This window comes from Anguilla anguilla, chromosome 10, assembly GCF_013347855.1.
Source record: "Anguilla anguilla isolate fAngAng1 chromosome 10, fAngAng1.pri, whole genome shotgun sequence".
Taxonomy (NCBI): Eukaryota; Metazoa; Chordata; class Actinopteri; order Anguilliformes; family Anguillidae; genus Anguilla; species Anguilla anguilla.
In genome coordinates, this window is record NC_049210.1 from 631662 (window position 1) to 647178 (window position 15517).

At 48.4% G+C, this 15517-nt stretch overlaps 1 protein-coding gene across 1 annotated transcript; it reads right to left on the minus strand.

Annotated features, from left to right (window-relative positions):
* Positions 1-198: 198 nt before the first annotated feature.
* Positions 199-13327, minus strand: top3b (DNA topoisomerase III beta). The gene is made up of 18 exons (XM_035379424.1): positions 13220-13327; positions 12753-12972; positions 8551-8682; positions 7342-7448; positions 7037-7111; positions 6523-6719; positions 6164-6320; positions 5856-5969; positions 5559-5649; positions 4987-5141; positions 4573-4678; positions 4180-4326; positions 3780-3953; positions 3493-3621; positions 3198-3347; positions 2662-2762; positions 1320-1521; positions 199-945 (listed from the first exon to the last, which is right to left on the minus strand). Exons 2-18 carry the CDS (start codon positions 12820-12822, stop codon positions 467-469), a joined length of 2586 nt encoding a protein of 861 aa, XP_035235315.1. The 5' UTR covers positions 12823-12972; positions 13220-13327; the 3' UTR covers positions 199-466.
* Positions 13328-15517: the final 2190 nt, after the last annotated feature.

A 15517-nucleotide genomic window follows, 5' to 3' on the forward strand; every position in this document is an offset into this window, starting at 1 on the left:
TAATGAGCATCGACACATTGTGTACATCCTAGGTTAACTGCCTTCGCCTATACCCAGACTTTACACCCACCCAGCTGGTTCACAGCTGCACTGCAGCTAAATGGGGCGAATAGCCCCACAGCCATGCAATCAGAATGTTCATGTGGATAACTGAGAGGGACCATGCAGAATCTCTGCAGGTAGCAGGAGTCTGTCAGGTGCTTTGAAGCAGGTTTTTATTGAATGTTTACAGGTACTGAAGGCCTCTGGCATCAATGCAGATAAACCCAGGAGAGAGTAGACCATTAGCACAAACAGAACTTTGGTTATATAAGGCATGAAATTCTATAGATTTTTATTGCATAATAAACACCATTTTTCCCTTTCAAAATAAGTTCTGTTTCCACAGGTGACTCTCAGGACAGGAAGTGGGAGGAAGGACAGGAAGTGGGAGGCTCGATGACGTACTACACGTACGCAGAGCCGGCTACACAAAGTACGCCGCCAGGGCGGCCATCTTGTCTTTGGGTTTTTTGGGGTTGGCCCTGCCCCCGGGGCGTCGGCCGCGTCCGCGCCCCCCCTGCCGCCGGGCCTGCCCCCCCCGGTGCATGGGGTGCCTCATGGTGGCGTGCTTCAGCTCCACCAGGTCCTGGAACAGCGCGTCGCAGAACACGCAGCCCGTGTGCTGCGTCTCGTCGCCCGGCAGCGGCGAGCGCGCCTTGTTGAAGTCGACGATCACCAGGGAAGCCTCGCAGGACTCGCAGCTGTCCGCCGACACCTGCACCTTGTGAGCGTGCTCGAAGAAGTGCACCACCACGTTGCACCGGTTACACGCCATCTTCCACTTGGGCCCCGAGGTGGGGTCGAACACCAGAACCCCGCCCTCACACTCCACACACTGGCCAATCCCCAGCGAGTTCAGGGAGTGCTGGCAGGTGGGGTGCGTGCACTCGTTACACCCCATACCTGCCCAAAACACGGGGGGGAGGGGGGGTTAGTACAGAGCAGGAGTCTGCAGTACTGTATTCCCAATGCTACATATGTGCACACTCAGAGCAGGAGTCTGCAGTACTGTATTCCCAATGCTACATATGTGCACACTCAGAGCAGGAGTCTGCAGTACTGTATTCCCAATGCTACATATGTGCACACTCACAGGATGTCCACTCTGACAGTGTTGTATAGAACTGTACTGGGACACAACCCTTAATTAATTTACACCAGACGCACCCAGTTGGAATGTTGTCCATGTTATAATCACACATATCATTTACACATGTACACAGCAGTGTGATTAAGGAGCCCCCCCCCCCACCCCCCCCCACAGGTGCCCCCCCCACCTTTCTTCATGTCGCGGAAGGGCGGGTTGCTGAAGCAGTAGGGGCAGAGCGGGTAGCTCTTCCCGCGGGAGCCGGAGGTCCACAGCACCAGCTCGAATTCGTCCAGCGGGCAGCGCAGCTCCTTGTACAGCTTGATGGCGCCGTTCTGCGGCAGGCTGTACGTCTCGTCGCAGTGCGAGCAGTGCAGCCGGCTGGGCTTGGCCTGGGGCACCAACGCAGCAGCGCATGTGATACTGCAACACCACTCAACCCAGCGTCGCATGTGATACTGCAACACCACTCAACGCAGCAGCGCATGTGATACTGCAACACCACTCAACCCAGCGTCGCATGCAATACTGCAACACCACCCAACCCAGCGTCGCATGCAATACTGCAACACTGCTCAATCCTCCCAAAATGTTTGGACCCAAAGTTCTGAACAGCTCAGAACTTTGTGGGTCACATTCAAACTATACGGTAAGTGCCTTAAAATGAATTTGAGATGAGAAATATTATGCGTGTTCTGGCCTTCATGACTTATGACTTATTCATGCGACTGATTGAGTGAGGTCATCAGCTGTGAAGTGGCAGTTAGGGACACTAAGGTGGCCTCCGGAAGCTTCTATCTAACCAGCGGCTCAAGGATGCGCATTAGCGGCAGAAGCAGCGGTGGCCAGTGCTGTCGGCTGTCTCTGTGCGTCAGACCCTCTGGCTTGTGTGCAGGTCGGCAGGCTCCCGCACGCCAAACGGACCAGAGCGACTTCAGCACAACACGCCATCAGAGGAACGTGAGCGCAAGGTCGGAACGTCCTGTTCCCCAACCAGAGTCACAGCCAGAGTCACAGCAGCAACAGAGTAATGCGCCCTGCAGATTTACTGGGCCTAACACTCTTACCTCTGCCCCAACACTCTCACCTGCACCCCAACACTCTCACACCTGCACCCTAACACTCTCACCTGCGCCCTAACATTCTCACCTGCACCCTAACACTCTCCCCTGTACCCCTAACACACTCACCCGCGCCCCAACACTCTCACCTGCACCCTAACACTCTCACCTGCACCCCAACACTCTCACCTGCGCCCTAACACTCTCACCTGCGCCCTAACACTCTCACCTGCGCCCCAACACTCTCACCTGCGCCCTAACACTCTCCCCTGCGCCCTAACACTCTCATCTGTCCCCCAACACTCTCACCTGCACCCTAACACTCTCCCCTGTACCCCTAACACTCTCACCTCCACCCTAACACTCTCACCTGCACCCTAACACTCTCACCTGTGCCCCAACACTCTCACCTGCGCCCTAACACTCTCCCCTGCGCCCTAACACTCTCACCTGTACCCCTAACACTCTCACCTGGATGTACTTCATGAAGCGATGACACTTCCCACAGCGGGAGAGTGGCTTCCCTGTGGCAGCGATGGGAGAGAAAGAGACCTCCATCAGCTCGTCCATACCTGAGAGAGAGAGAGAGAGAGAGAGATAGAGACAGAGTGAGAGAGGAAGAGAGAGAGAGACTCAGAAACCACAAATGTGAAAACCTAGGATCAACTATGAACTAGCTGAGCCTGGTAGGGAAAATACAAGGATTACACAATATCAAGAGGTACAACTTAAAAATATGACAAGTTCACAATGCAAAAAAGAAAAAAATCACAGGGGCAGTAGCCAAGCCATTGGCAAAAGTGCTAGAGAGGATCAGGGGGAGGAGCCAAGGTATAGTCAGTATATAGTATAGTCAGGTATAGTGAGGACGTCAGTCTTCTGTCTGCAGTAGTTCAAAGAATAGCTCACACTGTGAACAGCTCAGGCTGAACAGCTCAGTCTGAGCGCCAACAGTACACCCAGGCCAGTGATGCTCCCGCTCTCTCCACGCTACATAACACACAGACCTGCAAGAGAGTCCACAAAGTAGTGGAACTTCCTCTTGAAGATGTCGAGGGTATGCTGCAGAACCTGCTGGAAATTTGCCTTCCCCAGTGAGATGAGGCTCAGCTGCTTCTCAACCGCACTGCGGATAGTGGGCAAGACCAGCTCTGCGTCTAAAACACACACATGCGCACAGAGAAGAGACACACACGGACACATACATACGCTATCACATATGATATCTTAAATCATGCTTACTTATCTTTACTAATCCTCACATGTTTTTAATCATATTTACTTATCTTTAAGAATCCTCACCTATCTTGTAATAGCCATGGACCAACACGACGCCCAGGCTCGTGGGCTTGAGTCTGCGCCCCGACTCCACGGTGACGTAGTTCCTCTGGCAGACGTTGTTGATGTGCACAGGGATGCTGGCGTCCGTCCCTGGGAGACGGACAGACACACAGACAGGAAGTTCATGAGGGAATGACCACACGGGCCCAATAACAGATAAAAACGTGTTTTGTTACTAAAGCATATCTATGAACTGGGATAAAAATGGTGGGGGCGCTGGTTGCCCTGCGGCAGTGACCCCCCCTCACCGATGCCGTGCTTCTCCATCAGGGTAATGAGCTCTGCCTCGGTCAGGTAGTCTGGGGGGCTGGTCTGTTTCTCCACCAGCTTCACCTCGTCCACCGTGAAGGCATCTCCCTTCACACAGTCCGGCAGGCTCTCCTCCTCCGGGATACCCTGCCAGGGCATGACCTCCGTGAAACCTGAGAGAGACCAGCCCACACGGTGAGAGAGACCACCCCACAGTGAGAGAGACTGACCCCCACGCTGAGAGAGAGACCAACCCACAGCAAGAGAGACCAACCCACACAGTGAGAGAGAACAACTCACAGTCGATCAAAAAATGACTGATATTAAACTCATATCTTCAGAGATAAATCTCCGGATGGATGAGTAGCAGGTCACATGGTCTGTGGCGCCAGGCCTTACCAGCCGATATCAGAGTCTTCCCGGAGCAGGAGAAGGCCTCGGAGCCGATGCTGAAGGCGATGGTGGTTTGCAGGTACTTGCAGTCCTGGCTGACCGTGGCGATGAAGTGTCTAGTGATATACTCGTACAAACGCCAACCATCACTTCCTGTACAGAGAGGATGTCCATCAGAAAGGATATCTGCTGCTCATTCAGCCAAAACGAGGTCATTTCTCTTTTCTCTAGAAGTCATATTTAAATATTTCAACCAAGAAAGGAGAATAAAATGTAAGGATGAGGGACTATCAGCACAAGCCCAGATTCACATTCATCCTCACTGTGGGCCTGCAGATATATAGAGCGAGCTGGGCCAGGTTAATGGCACAGGCGTAGGTGCCGGTGTAGGTGCAGTACCTAGCTCGCCCTCAGACGCCGCCCGCATCGGCGTGATGGGGGGGTGATCTCCAGCATCTGCCCCCTTCCTGGGACGATTCAGCCCCTCCGCCAACAGAGCCTTCACCTGCAGCACACGTGAGTACCTGAGTCACACACACCTGTGAGTACCTGTGACTGACATACTCACCATTACCTGCAGCTGTGACACACACACACACACACACACACGCATACACACACACACACTCTCATGCACAGTCACGGACACACGTGCACACACATAGCTCAGGAGGTAAGAGTGGTTGTCTGGCAGTCGGAGGGTTGCTGGTTCGATCCCCGACCTGTAAAGCGCTGTGGATAAAAGCGCTATATAAATGCAGTCCGTTTACCGGTTATACACACACACACACACACACACACAGGAATACTTACTGAGTCTGCCCAGAAGGGGTTGTTAGCCTGTTGGCGCAATGTGCCCTTGAGGTCAAAGTTTTCGGGGTAGTGTGTGGTCTCTGTGCGGGGGTAGCTGATGTACCCCTGAGTGTACAGCCGCTCGGCTATCTGCATGGTATACTGGGGGGCCATTCCTGAAACACAAACCAAAATCAAACCTGAACAAACCAGATTAAACAATGTGGGATTAATGGTGTGGGATTAACGGTGTGGGATTAAAGGTGTGGGATTAATGGTGTGAGATTAATGGTGTGAGATTAAAGGTGTGGGATTAACGGTGTGGGATTAACGGTGTGGGATTAACGGTGTGGGATTAACGGTGTGGGATTAACGGTGTGGGATTAACGGTGTGGGATTAACGGTGTGGGATTAACGGTGTGGGATTAACGGTGTGGGATTAAAGGTGTGGTATTAACGGTGTGGGATTAACGGTGTGGGATTAAAGGTGTGGTATTAACGGTGTGGGATTAATGGTGTGGGATTAACGGTGTGGGACTAATGGTGTGGGACTGGGAGAGCTGATGTGCATTGATGCTAAACTCTCTGCGTACCGAGCGAGGAGCTGGCCACTCTCAGCATCTCCACCGTGTTGAGTGCCAGTGGCCTCTGCTTGGCCTTCTCCTTCCTGCTCACCGACACCACCTGCAGGATTTCCACAAAAGGACCGCAAATTCACACAGCTATCAAACACAGCCAAGGCCACAGTAACACACACTTCAGAGCTGGCTAGTGACTAATATGCGCTCACGACAGTGGAGGTGTTGATATCCAGCTAAAACACTGGACATGAAGCTGATTAATGCCACTGGGGACGTTGACCCTAACTCGACGGAGAGAGGGATCCTTACCATGGCTTCTCTCGAAGTTTTAGTGAGGTTGACAAACATCTGGCCCACCTCCCTGTCGAAGACACGAACCCGGTCCCAGTCCAGCGTGAGAGGGCTCTCTTTTCCTTTAAACACCTGCAGGGAGAGGGCAGCTCTCAGCTCAGCGTTCCCGCAGGTCAGAAACGGGCCCCCTATCGCAAAGCAGCCTCACTGAGTGAGCTGGATAACCGCGCCAAGTGAAACCCGGAACCCTCCCACATCTGGAGCGTGGAGTTTTACTCTGAAAAGTGTCCCGTCGGCGGAGCGCGTGAAGCTGAAGGGCGGCTGACCTTGGCCTGGATCACCCAGTACGTCTCCGGCTTGAAGGACTGGATCTTATCGTGCCGCTCCACACAGAACCCCAGCGTGGGCGTCTGGCAGGGCCCGAAGGAAATCAGGGACGAGTCCAGGTTCCCGTACTTGCCCTGGAAGTACTTCGTCTGGAACCTGAAAGCAGGAGGCGTCAGTCAGAGATTAATGCTGAAATTAAAACCGGTGTGTGTGTGTGTGTGTGTGTGTGTGTGTGTGATAGTGCGTATGTGTGCGTGTGTGTGTGTGAGTGTGCGTGCGTGAGTGTGTGTGTGTGCGTGCGTGCGTGCGTGCGTGCGTGCGAGTGTGTGTGTGCGTGCGTGCGAGTGTGTGTGTGTACCGGGTGAAGGCGCAGCCAATGCGCAGGTCAAGCTCCTGCCGGGCATCCACACTCAGAGCCTCGTTCTTGTTGGGCTGTCCGAGCCGGTTCATGGCGTTGCAGATGTCTGTGTCGGTGATGGAGCTGAACTTTGCACGGAAAACATCCTGCTCACCCCCGTACCCCTTGTTCATCACTGGCAGTACAGCATCCAGAACCTGCACCCCAAAACATTCCATCATACACCAGAACCTACGCCAAAAACATTCCATCATATATCAGAACCTACACACAAAACATTCAATCTTAGAACAGAACCTACCCCCCAAAATACCACATCACAGCAGGACATGAAAAACGAGACTTGGCACACAAAACGTTAACACCCTGTTAGACGGGAGTAAAATCTGAATTTTGCTTGCCCGTTTTTTTTCAGTTACAGAGGGAACAGTATCAGATAGTTCTTCCACCACTCTCCACTAAGAGCAGGTGTACCTTTGACCTCGGCAAAGCCCCCCGACCCCCCCAGACTCACCTCAAAGCAAATGTTCTCTCCTTCTTTATCACAGTCCAGCCACAGCACCACCGTGTCACAGCCTTTAGCTTCCACCTGGCAAACGAACAGATGCCTTTAAACCCCAAGCTTCTCTGCAGCTGAACGGCAGGGCTGGCACCGGTACGGCCAGGTGTGTGGCCAGGTGTGCCGTCAGGTGTGTGGCCAGGTACGCGGCCAGGTGTGCAGTCAGGTGTGTGGCCAGGTATGCGGCCAGGTGTGCAGTCAGGTGTGTGGCCAGGTGTGTGTCCAGGTACGCGGCCTGGTGTGCAGTCAGGTGTGCTCACCTGCAGGAACTTCACCATGTTGAGTTTGGGGTTTGCCTCTTTCTTCTCAGTGGGCGCTTTGCTGAACAGCTCTGCTGGATCCACTTTATCCCAATTATTATACTTCCCTGAAGAGATGCATTTACCCACATTTAACTGCCCCCTCACATTTACCCACCGCATCACATTTAACTGCCCCTCACATTTACCCACCACATCACATTTAACTGCCCCTCACATTTACCCACCGCATCACATTTAACTGCCCCTCACATTTACCCACCACATCACATTTAACTGCCCCTCACATTTACCCACCGCATCACATTTATCTGCCCCTCACATTTACCCACCGCATCATATTTACCCACCCTCTCGCACTTAACTGCCCCTCACATTTATACAGAGTAGTCTGATGCCGGTCACTAAGGCTTCTGAGTTGGGACATCTCTGAATTTACATGCAAGTATTTATCAGACAACAGAGCAGAGCTGACGGGGGCAGGAGAGAGGGGGGCATTAGGGGCAGGAGAGAGGGAGGGGGCATTAGGGGCAGGAGAGAGGGAGGGGGCATTAGGGACAGGAGCGTGGGAGGGGGCATTAGGGGAAGGAGAGAGGGAAGGGGCATTAGGGGCAGGAGAGAGGGAGGGGGCATTAGAGGCAGGAGAGAGGGAGGGGGCATTAGGGACAGGAGAGGGGGAGGGGGCATTAGGGGCAGGAGAGAGGGAAGGGGCATTAGGGGCAGGAGAGAGGGAAGGGGCATTAGGGGCAGGAGAGAGGGAGGGGGCATTAGGGACAGGAGAGAGGGAGGGGGCATTAGGGACAGGAGAGAGGGAGGGGGCATTAGGGGCAGGAGAGAGGGAGGGGGCATTAGGGACAGGAGCGAGGGAGGGGGCATTAGGGGAAGGAGAGAGGGAGGGGGCACTAGGGGCAGGAGAGAGGGAAGGGGCATTACGGTCAGGAGAGAGGGAGGGGGCATTAGAGGCAGGAGAGAGGGAGGGGGCATTAGAGGCAGGAGAGAGGGAGGGGGCATTAGGGACAGGAGCGGGGGAGGGGGCATTAGGGGCAGGAGAGAGGGAAGGGGCATTAGGGGCAGGAGAGAGGGAGGGGGCATTAGGGGCAGGAGAGAGGGAGGGGGCATTAGGGACAGGAGAGGGGGAGGGGGCATTAGGGACAGGAGAGAGGGAGGGGGCATTAGGGGCAGGAGAGGGGGAGAGGGAGAAATGCCTGCCTATGAAGTCCAGGCTCATCACGTGGCCGCACACGGAGGTCATCTTGAAGCGGGCGGGCTGTCCGCTGAAGCTGGCCACGTACTCGTGTACTGAGCATGCTCCGTTCAGCCCTTTCCGGCTGGTGCAGCTTCCTGTGAAGGAAAGAGGGGGGGGAAGGTTAGCCGGCGAGGTTCATCTTCACCCCCCCCCAGCAGAGAGCAGCGTCTGAGGAACACAATGCCCCCACCCACAGAGCGCTAACAGAGCACCACAGAGCGCTAACAGATCGCTAACAGAGTGCTAAAGAGCACTAATAGTGTCACACTGAGCTAACAGAGCACTACAGAACGCCACAGAGCGCTAACAGAGCGCCACAGAGCGCTAACAGAGTGTCACAGAGCGCTAACAGAGCGCGAACAGAGTGCCACAGAGCGCTAACAGAGTGCTAAAGAGCACTAATAGTGTCACACTGAGCTAACAGAGTGCTACAGAGCACTAACAGAGCACCACAGAGCAAAAAATACTTACATTAAGCCCAAGAGCTCTGACAAAACGTACCTACAAGTTTAAGAGTGGGGGAAAAAAGCATGCTCCCATAGTGAAGGCTCCTGTTCAGCCTGATGATAGGGAGGAGATAACCAGACAAAAGTATGTACGGCACGTTATGCTAATGTAAGATCTTTCCAAGGCTAACGCGTCCATTACTGGGGGCCTGCTTGCAGACATGACGCCAGCTAGCCCACATGGTCTCCAAAGGGGCCTCATTCAGACTCGGATATAAAAGGGCGGATTCCGCGATGGACAGAGAGAAGACGCCGAATTACATCATTCACCACACGGATCACCAGTTCAGCCGTTACCACACACAACATGCTGGCGTTTCAGGTAAGGGCACTTCCTCCTGTGACAGAAAGGGGTACGCAAGACCAGGTCTGTTCATAGTCGGTGCTTAAGACCAACCATATAGACTGTTTGATATGTGGAAACTTAATGTAACTGATGACTCGCTATAAATGAAACTTGGGGAGGATGTCAGACATCAAGAAAAATGTATTTTAACCCTGAAGAAATTCAGCCATTCTGGTGTTCACTCCTCTTCTCCATTTTCAGGGTTTAAAACACATTTCTGGCAAAAGCCTCACTGGGGGGTTTACAGTTTAAATACTTTGTTTCACTTGCTTCCGAATATTAAAGATCATCACATGGCAATACTATTCAGTTATGCTGAAATAGTAGGACACGCACACACACACAAACGATCTTCTGTCTCACTCTCGTACACACAAATGTACACACACCTCTCTCTCTCACATGCACACACACTCCTCTCTCTCTCTCTCTCACACACACACCTCTCTCTCACTCACACCTCTCTCTCTCTCTCTCTCTCTCTCTCACACACACGCGCTCTCCTCTCTCAGTTCCTGTCTGTGTATGCCCTGGTGCTACTGGTTCTGGGGCCGGTGTCTGGCGGTCCTGTGAGTGGACGCTGTGTGGATGAGACCTTCTGCTTGGCCAGCCTCGAGGAGTACCACTCCCACCTGATCGACGTGCCCAATCGGATCAACGAGCGCAGCGTGGCCGCGTGGCGATACGTGTAAGTACCTGAGCAGCAACGCGGTGTGGAGCACACGCTGGGGTATCTGCTCCACACGCTGGGGTATCTGCTCCATACATCACTCACACACGAGAAAAACTTACAGGAACGCTTTGCTTTTTAAAACGTAAAGATGGAAGAAAAATTTATTTTTACTAGGAGAAATTTATTTATCTTCCAACAGGTTTTTATCGTTAGTAAAATGCTTTGAAAACTGCTAATTTTATCTACTGGAATTTCAGCAACACTGTATCGTTCGGTTCTGTGTAGTTTCTGTTCCATCTCCACTATTCCAAAGCAACACAGTCCACTTTTCATTCACCGTTCTCAAAACTTACACTGAACTCAGAAAACACAAAAATGTGCCGTTTCTGCTGTCCAGGGAGAAGATAGACCTGGACAGAGTGCCCCAGGTGATCTACGAAGCGAACTGCCTGACAAGCCACTCCTGCAGGGACGTGGACAGCCCCTTCAGTCTGGAATCCATCCCCATCTCCATCAAGATGCCCGTGTTGCGGAAGAGTAGGAGGTGCTCCTCCTACTCGCTGGAGTTTGAGACCGTCACCATCGCCTGCATATGCGCCACCACCAGGCAGTCAAACGACAACTCACCGCAATCCAGACTCTAGAACTCCACCTGCGGCCGCTTGAGCTGTGAGCGAGCTGCAGAAGTGCCCACAAAGCCAGCACACAGCTGTCTCTTCGTGTTAAGTGTTTACCTGTTCCTCTTGAAAAAACTGTAGTATATACTGAGAGCTTGACTGTCTAAATAAAGAGCTTTCTGCAGTAAAGGAAGGTGCAGAGGTATTTGTGGCTGTTTAATCAAGCGGTGATATCTTGTGGTTTTAGTGATTAACTGACCTGATGATGCATCTAAGCACATCAGGTGTGGCAGATTGTTCCCAGCAAACAGTCAGTGCTGGGGTCAATGCTAGCCTGTTTTCAGTAAGAACACGGGAGAAATAGCACATTGTATAGCTATGTGAGAATGCACATTTTTCTTGTTCCGACAAAGGGCAAAATGTTAAAATGGTTATTTGCTTGTTCTGCGTGATAAACTAAAATAAATTTTGGTGCAACAATGTGTGGGTGCTATTTTAACTCATACCAAATTTACAACACCTTCCAGAACTCTGGATATCACGCATACATCCTTATTTCAAATTACCCCTGTTCCTCTAGTGTACCCACAGGAGCTCCTTAAATCTGAGGTAATGGGCATACATCAATTAAACGGTGGTCTTTGCTACACTTTGGATATGAACAGATATAAAGGCATACTACCTCCCCCCCCCTAACTTATACAGTTTTTAGACCAATTAAATTTCACTTTTAATAACTTCCATGCCGATATGACATTGCTTGTGTTTTGTTAAGTTGTGATGTCTCTAGCTTTTAAACTATGAAGTTTTAAAAAGAAAGTGTTTTTTGCTTGAACACTTGCTTTAACTGAACTGGAAAGTTACCATGGGAACTGGGAATATTGGCCCAATCCGCATTAGCTACACTTGTTTGCTAACAAGCTATCTCCGTTCTGCGTAACAAGCAGTTTACTATTTAAGAGGAACCACCGCTAATGTGCCATACTTTATAACTGTAAGTATTACCTGCTTTCTACAAACTCCAGTTAATTCCAAAATAACCTAATGCACTCACTTATGTAACTAGCTACAGCCAAAATGGGTATCTTTAGCCAGCTAGCCAAGAGCAACCTGAAGTTACAGAACAAACTTTCTGCCTCGTGTGTAGTTCCCTTTGTTCTAGCTAGCTAACGAAAGATGCCCACAAACTTAGAACTGTATTTAAACTCGAAAACTACTTTAAGATTTTACTGTTTACTTTCTCCTTACAATACTAGGTTTTCTAAATTTTCAAAATTTGTTTCTAGCTACTTTGACTTTGCAACTGTTGCCCAATGTTCGTGTGGTAATTTCCCTACAGAGAAATAATATGCAGCAATCACATATCCTACCTATTTGGCCAGCATTAGTCTAGCCTTTCAAAAACTTCGCATGGACAGTGATTTTCTTCACTTTTTTCAGTCACTCTAGATGGGTGAGCATCGCATTCAGTGTGTGTTGAATGAGTGCAGTTTTGTATATTTGTATTTAGAAATTTAATCAGTTGGCAGTTTATTTTGATTTTCACCGGTTTATCTCATTGAGGTCGGGTATGCGGGTTTCTGGTTACAAATATACTTCCATAAATAGTGCAGTCTAAGTTAGTTCTGTAGCTGTTTAATTACAAGATAAATACAACCTGTGACTTGGACATATTTTTAAGCACAATTACAGCACTATAACCTGTTCAAGTGTTGTGTTTGTGGCTATAACGCTGAATTAGGATTCGAAATGCAATTGATTGATAGGAATTCCTGGGGGACGATGGATCCGCAAATCCAGACTGACAAATACGCATGTGTGACTTAGAACCGCCCTAAACAGTTTATCTGGAGCTTGGAAATTGGAACCCCAACGTTTGTTTAGCGGTAGCTTTACCTTCTGCTTGTTAAATTCGCTAACTTAGCGTTATTTGATTTTCAGTCAGTGGTGCCAAATGAGCAGCAATGCCTAATATGTCAACACAACGTGTAACATTAACCTATTTAATTATTGGGATACCCACCTTTGGATAAGATTTTTGCGATGGATTGTGCCAAAGACGGCTTCTCCGCGACCATCAAGACCGTCCTCATTGTTGACAATCCCAGAGGTGAGATGGGGCGGACAATGAATGGCCAGCACAACGTAGTTTACCAGCTATAGTCTGTAGTTAAACGTAGTTTTCACTCGTTGCTGTTATGTTAATTAAGCTGTCCTCTGTTGGCGCGATATGTCCTCAATGCCTGTAACCAAAAAAACAAAGCCAAAAAGCGTTAGTGCAGTAACCGAAGATCTAGCTCCCCGAAGCTTCGCTTGCTGCAGTCAGTTGCTAGCTAATTCGGTACCTAGCTAGCGCGATGTGGCTTGGTTGTTCTGATTCTAGGTAGTAATTAACACCGGCCACTTTGTGGAACATAATCGACAAGTTATAAACAGATGTTATGTTTCGCATCTGGATAATAGCTGAGAAATATGGAAACAACCACTTACTGCGAAAAAAGAACATTAAACTCTTAAGTTACACTTTTTTGATCACAGAGGCGGCCATGACACCTGCGACCTCAGTAGTAGTTCCTAGACACTTCCGGGTGAGGATTTCATTTTCCTGGCAAAGAAGTGAGAGCTTGTAATTGAAACAAACTCCTGTTTCAGCAAAGTTGAGCAATTACGTCTTTTTTATCTTTCTCCAAAGTTGTTATTTTCTTGTTAAGCTGAACCACTATAATTTTAAATTCCGACAACCATATTTAAACGGAACTAATAACAAGAAACGAACAAACGGTGTCTGTTCACCCAGTCTCTGCATCATCCATAAAGTTAACTGTAGCCAGCCACACTATTTTATATTTCAGTAGTATTATCCTTTGATTTTTCGTGGCATCGTTTGAAGACGTTTAACTTTTTCATCAATAAAAGTGTTTTCAGCTGAGTTTTGGGGAACAAAATGTACTGATTATGTGTACATGATTATAGTAATCAAATTCAACATGAAAAAATGTAATGAAAAAAAATGTTAACCAATAAAATGCATAATTTTATGATTATTATTAGGTCTTGTAATTGCTGTAGTAAACTGTAAGAACTGAATTAATCACAAGGACTGCAGTACAAATCCTTACTGAATGAAATGACAGTTGGGGGAAAAAAACCTCATGGTGTATAAAGACATCCAAACTCATGTAACTGTTCTTGCATGTTATTCACTACTCAAGACTGATCTTAGGTCATCTGTAATTTCTGAATGTGGTCTCTTCCACATAAGAAAAGCAGATTGCCCCCTCCCCCCTCCCTCCTCTCTAACGTGTGTAGCAGGAATCAGATGTAGCTCGTTTATGCTGTTTTGAATGTAACTATTTGAAAGTGATCTGCAAGAACAGTGTAGTCAAAATTCTCATACAAAATTTTGCAGTGAAAAAATTGGGCCAGTCATGCATTTAATCAGGGTTGGACTGACCCAGCATTTTGGGATTGGATGCCTCTGAAGTCACCTGACATTTCAGAAGGAAATTCATTCAACTGTCCTTTCGGTTTTGGCCTGCAATTTGAATAAAACCTCAGGCTCTTATGCTTTTTTATGCTCTCGTGTATGTCTTCCAAAAAATACGACTAAATGAGTATATTTGTGAAAATGTTTTGTTACCCATATAACAGTTCAGTGAACATCAGTAAACATTACATTATTAATTTCATTTAAAACTAAAAAAAGTTTTGGCTTTGTGTAGTACTCTTTGTAGTCATTAAATTGTCTTTAAACTAATGTGTAGATGTTAAATGTGTTTTTAATAATATTTTTGGGGGATTATGAGTATGGGTGGTGATCTTAAACCACACAAACAAATGAAACAAAGCTATTCTGGGATGATTTATATCCCTTTTGCTGATATTAGTCATTATGTGTTTGTGATTACTGCTGTTACCCCGTTGTTCTGGCAGCAATATATATTATGAAGATATCAGGAATATTATTCATTGTGACAGGGTAAATTTCAAAGTAATATAACAGAAATATTTTTCAATCTGGGGGGGTGTGAAACATTTCAATATTAAGAATCAGGATTGAAGTGAGAATATTATAAGCACCTCCTTTCTCAAAAAGGAGATGCAGTTTGTACCTCTTTCCTGCTGACATCCCGGAAGCAGCCACATGGCAGCTAACACAACAGATTCTAACGATCTTTTTAAAACTATTAGCTAATAGAAAGAAAGGATACATACACTGAACTGCTCCTTACACAACTTTATTAAAGACAATATTTCAGTCCGATTGGATCTTCCCCAGGGTAAAACTGTTAGCTAACATGTAGTTGGCCTTCTTTTAAAAATAAATCAAGACAGGATTCTTCATCCATACTGTTTTACCAATACTTTAGCAGATTTGGCTGTAATCCACAGGGGTTTGCAGTACAGAGAAACAGAGAATGCACGTGAGCATTCCCAGTCCAGTGAGTAAAGTGCAGCGTCAGTAAAGGACTAATGCAGGTTAACTGTGCTAATAGTTTAATACTCACCGTTGTCTTAAGAGTTAGAACCGCTGCAGGGATACTTTTTAAAATTAATTGCAAAAAACATATTAAGATCAAATATTTTTAGAAGTTTAAAAATGAAGAGAGGCGAGCATGTTTGGGAGAGAATCCTTGTCTGCGGGTCGACCGCTTTGCTCCTGATTTGTGCTGCACTGAAATTCTGAAACTCATCGCTCAGCAGGATGAATATTTTTTAAAATAATGGGTGTGATGGAACATAATATAGTAAAAACATTATTTTAAGAGAAGAGTTTTTTTACATATG

Excerpts from the sequence above, each read along its gene's own strand:
- top3b (XM_035379424.1), bottom strand. The coding sequence starts at position 12,822 with ATGAGGACGGTCTTGATGGTCGCGGAGAAGCCGTCTTTGGCACAATCC. Across the intron at positions 6,321-6,522 it reads ATTGGCTGCGCCTTCACCCG|GTTCCAGACGAAGTACTTCC; the intron begins GTACACACACAC and ends TCCTGCTTTCAG. Across the intron at positions 2,763-3,197 it reads CTTTGTGGACTCTCTTGCAG|GTATGGACGAGCTGATGGAG; the intron begins GTCTGTGTGTTA and ends TCTCTCTCTCAG.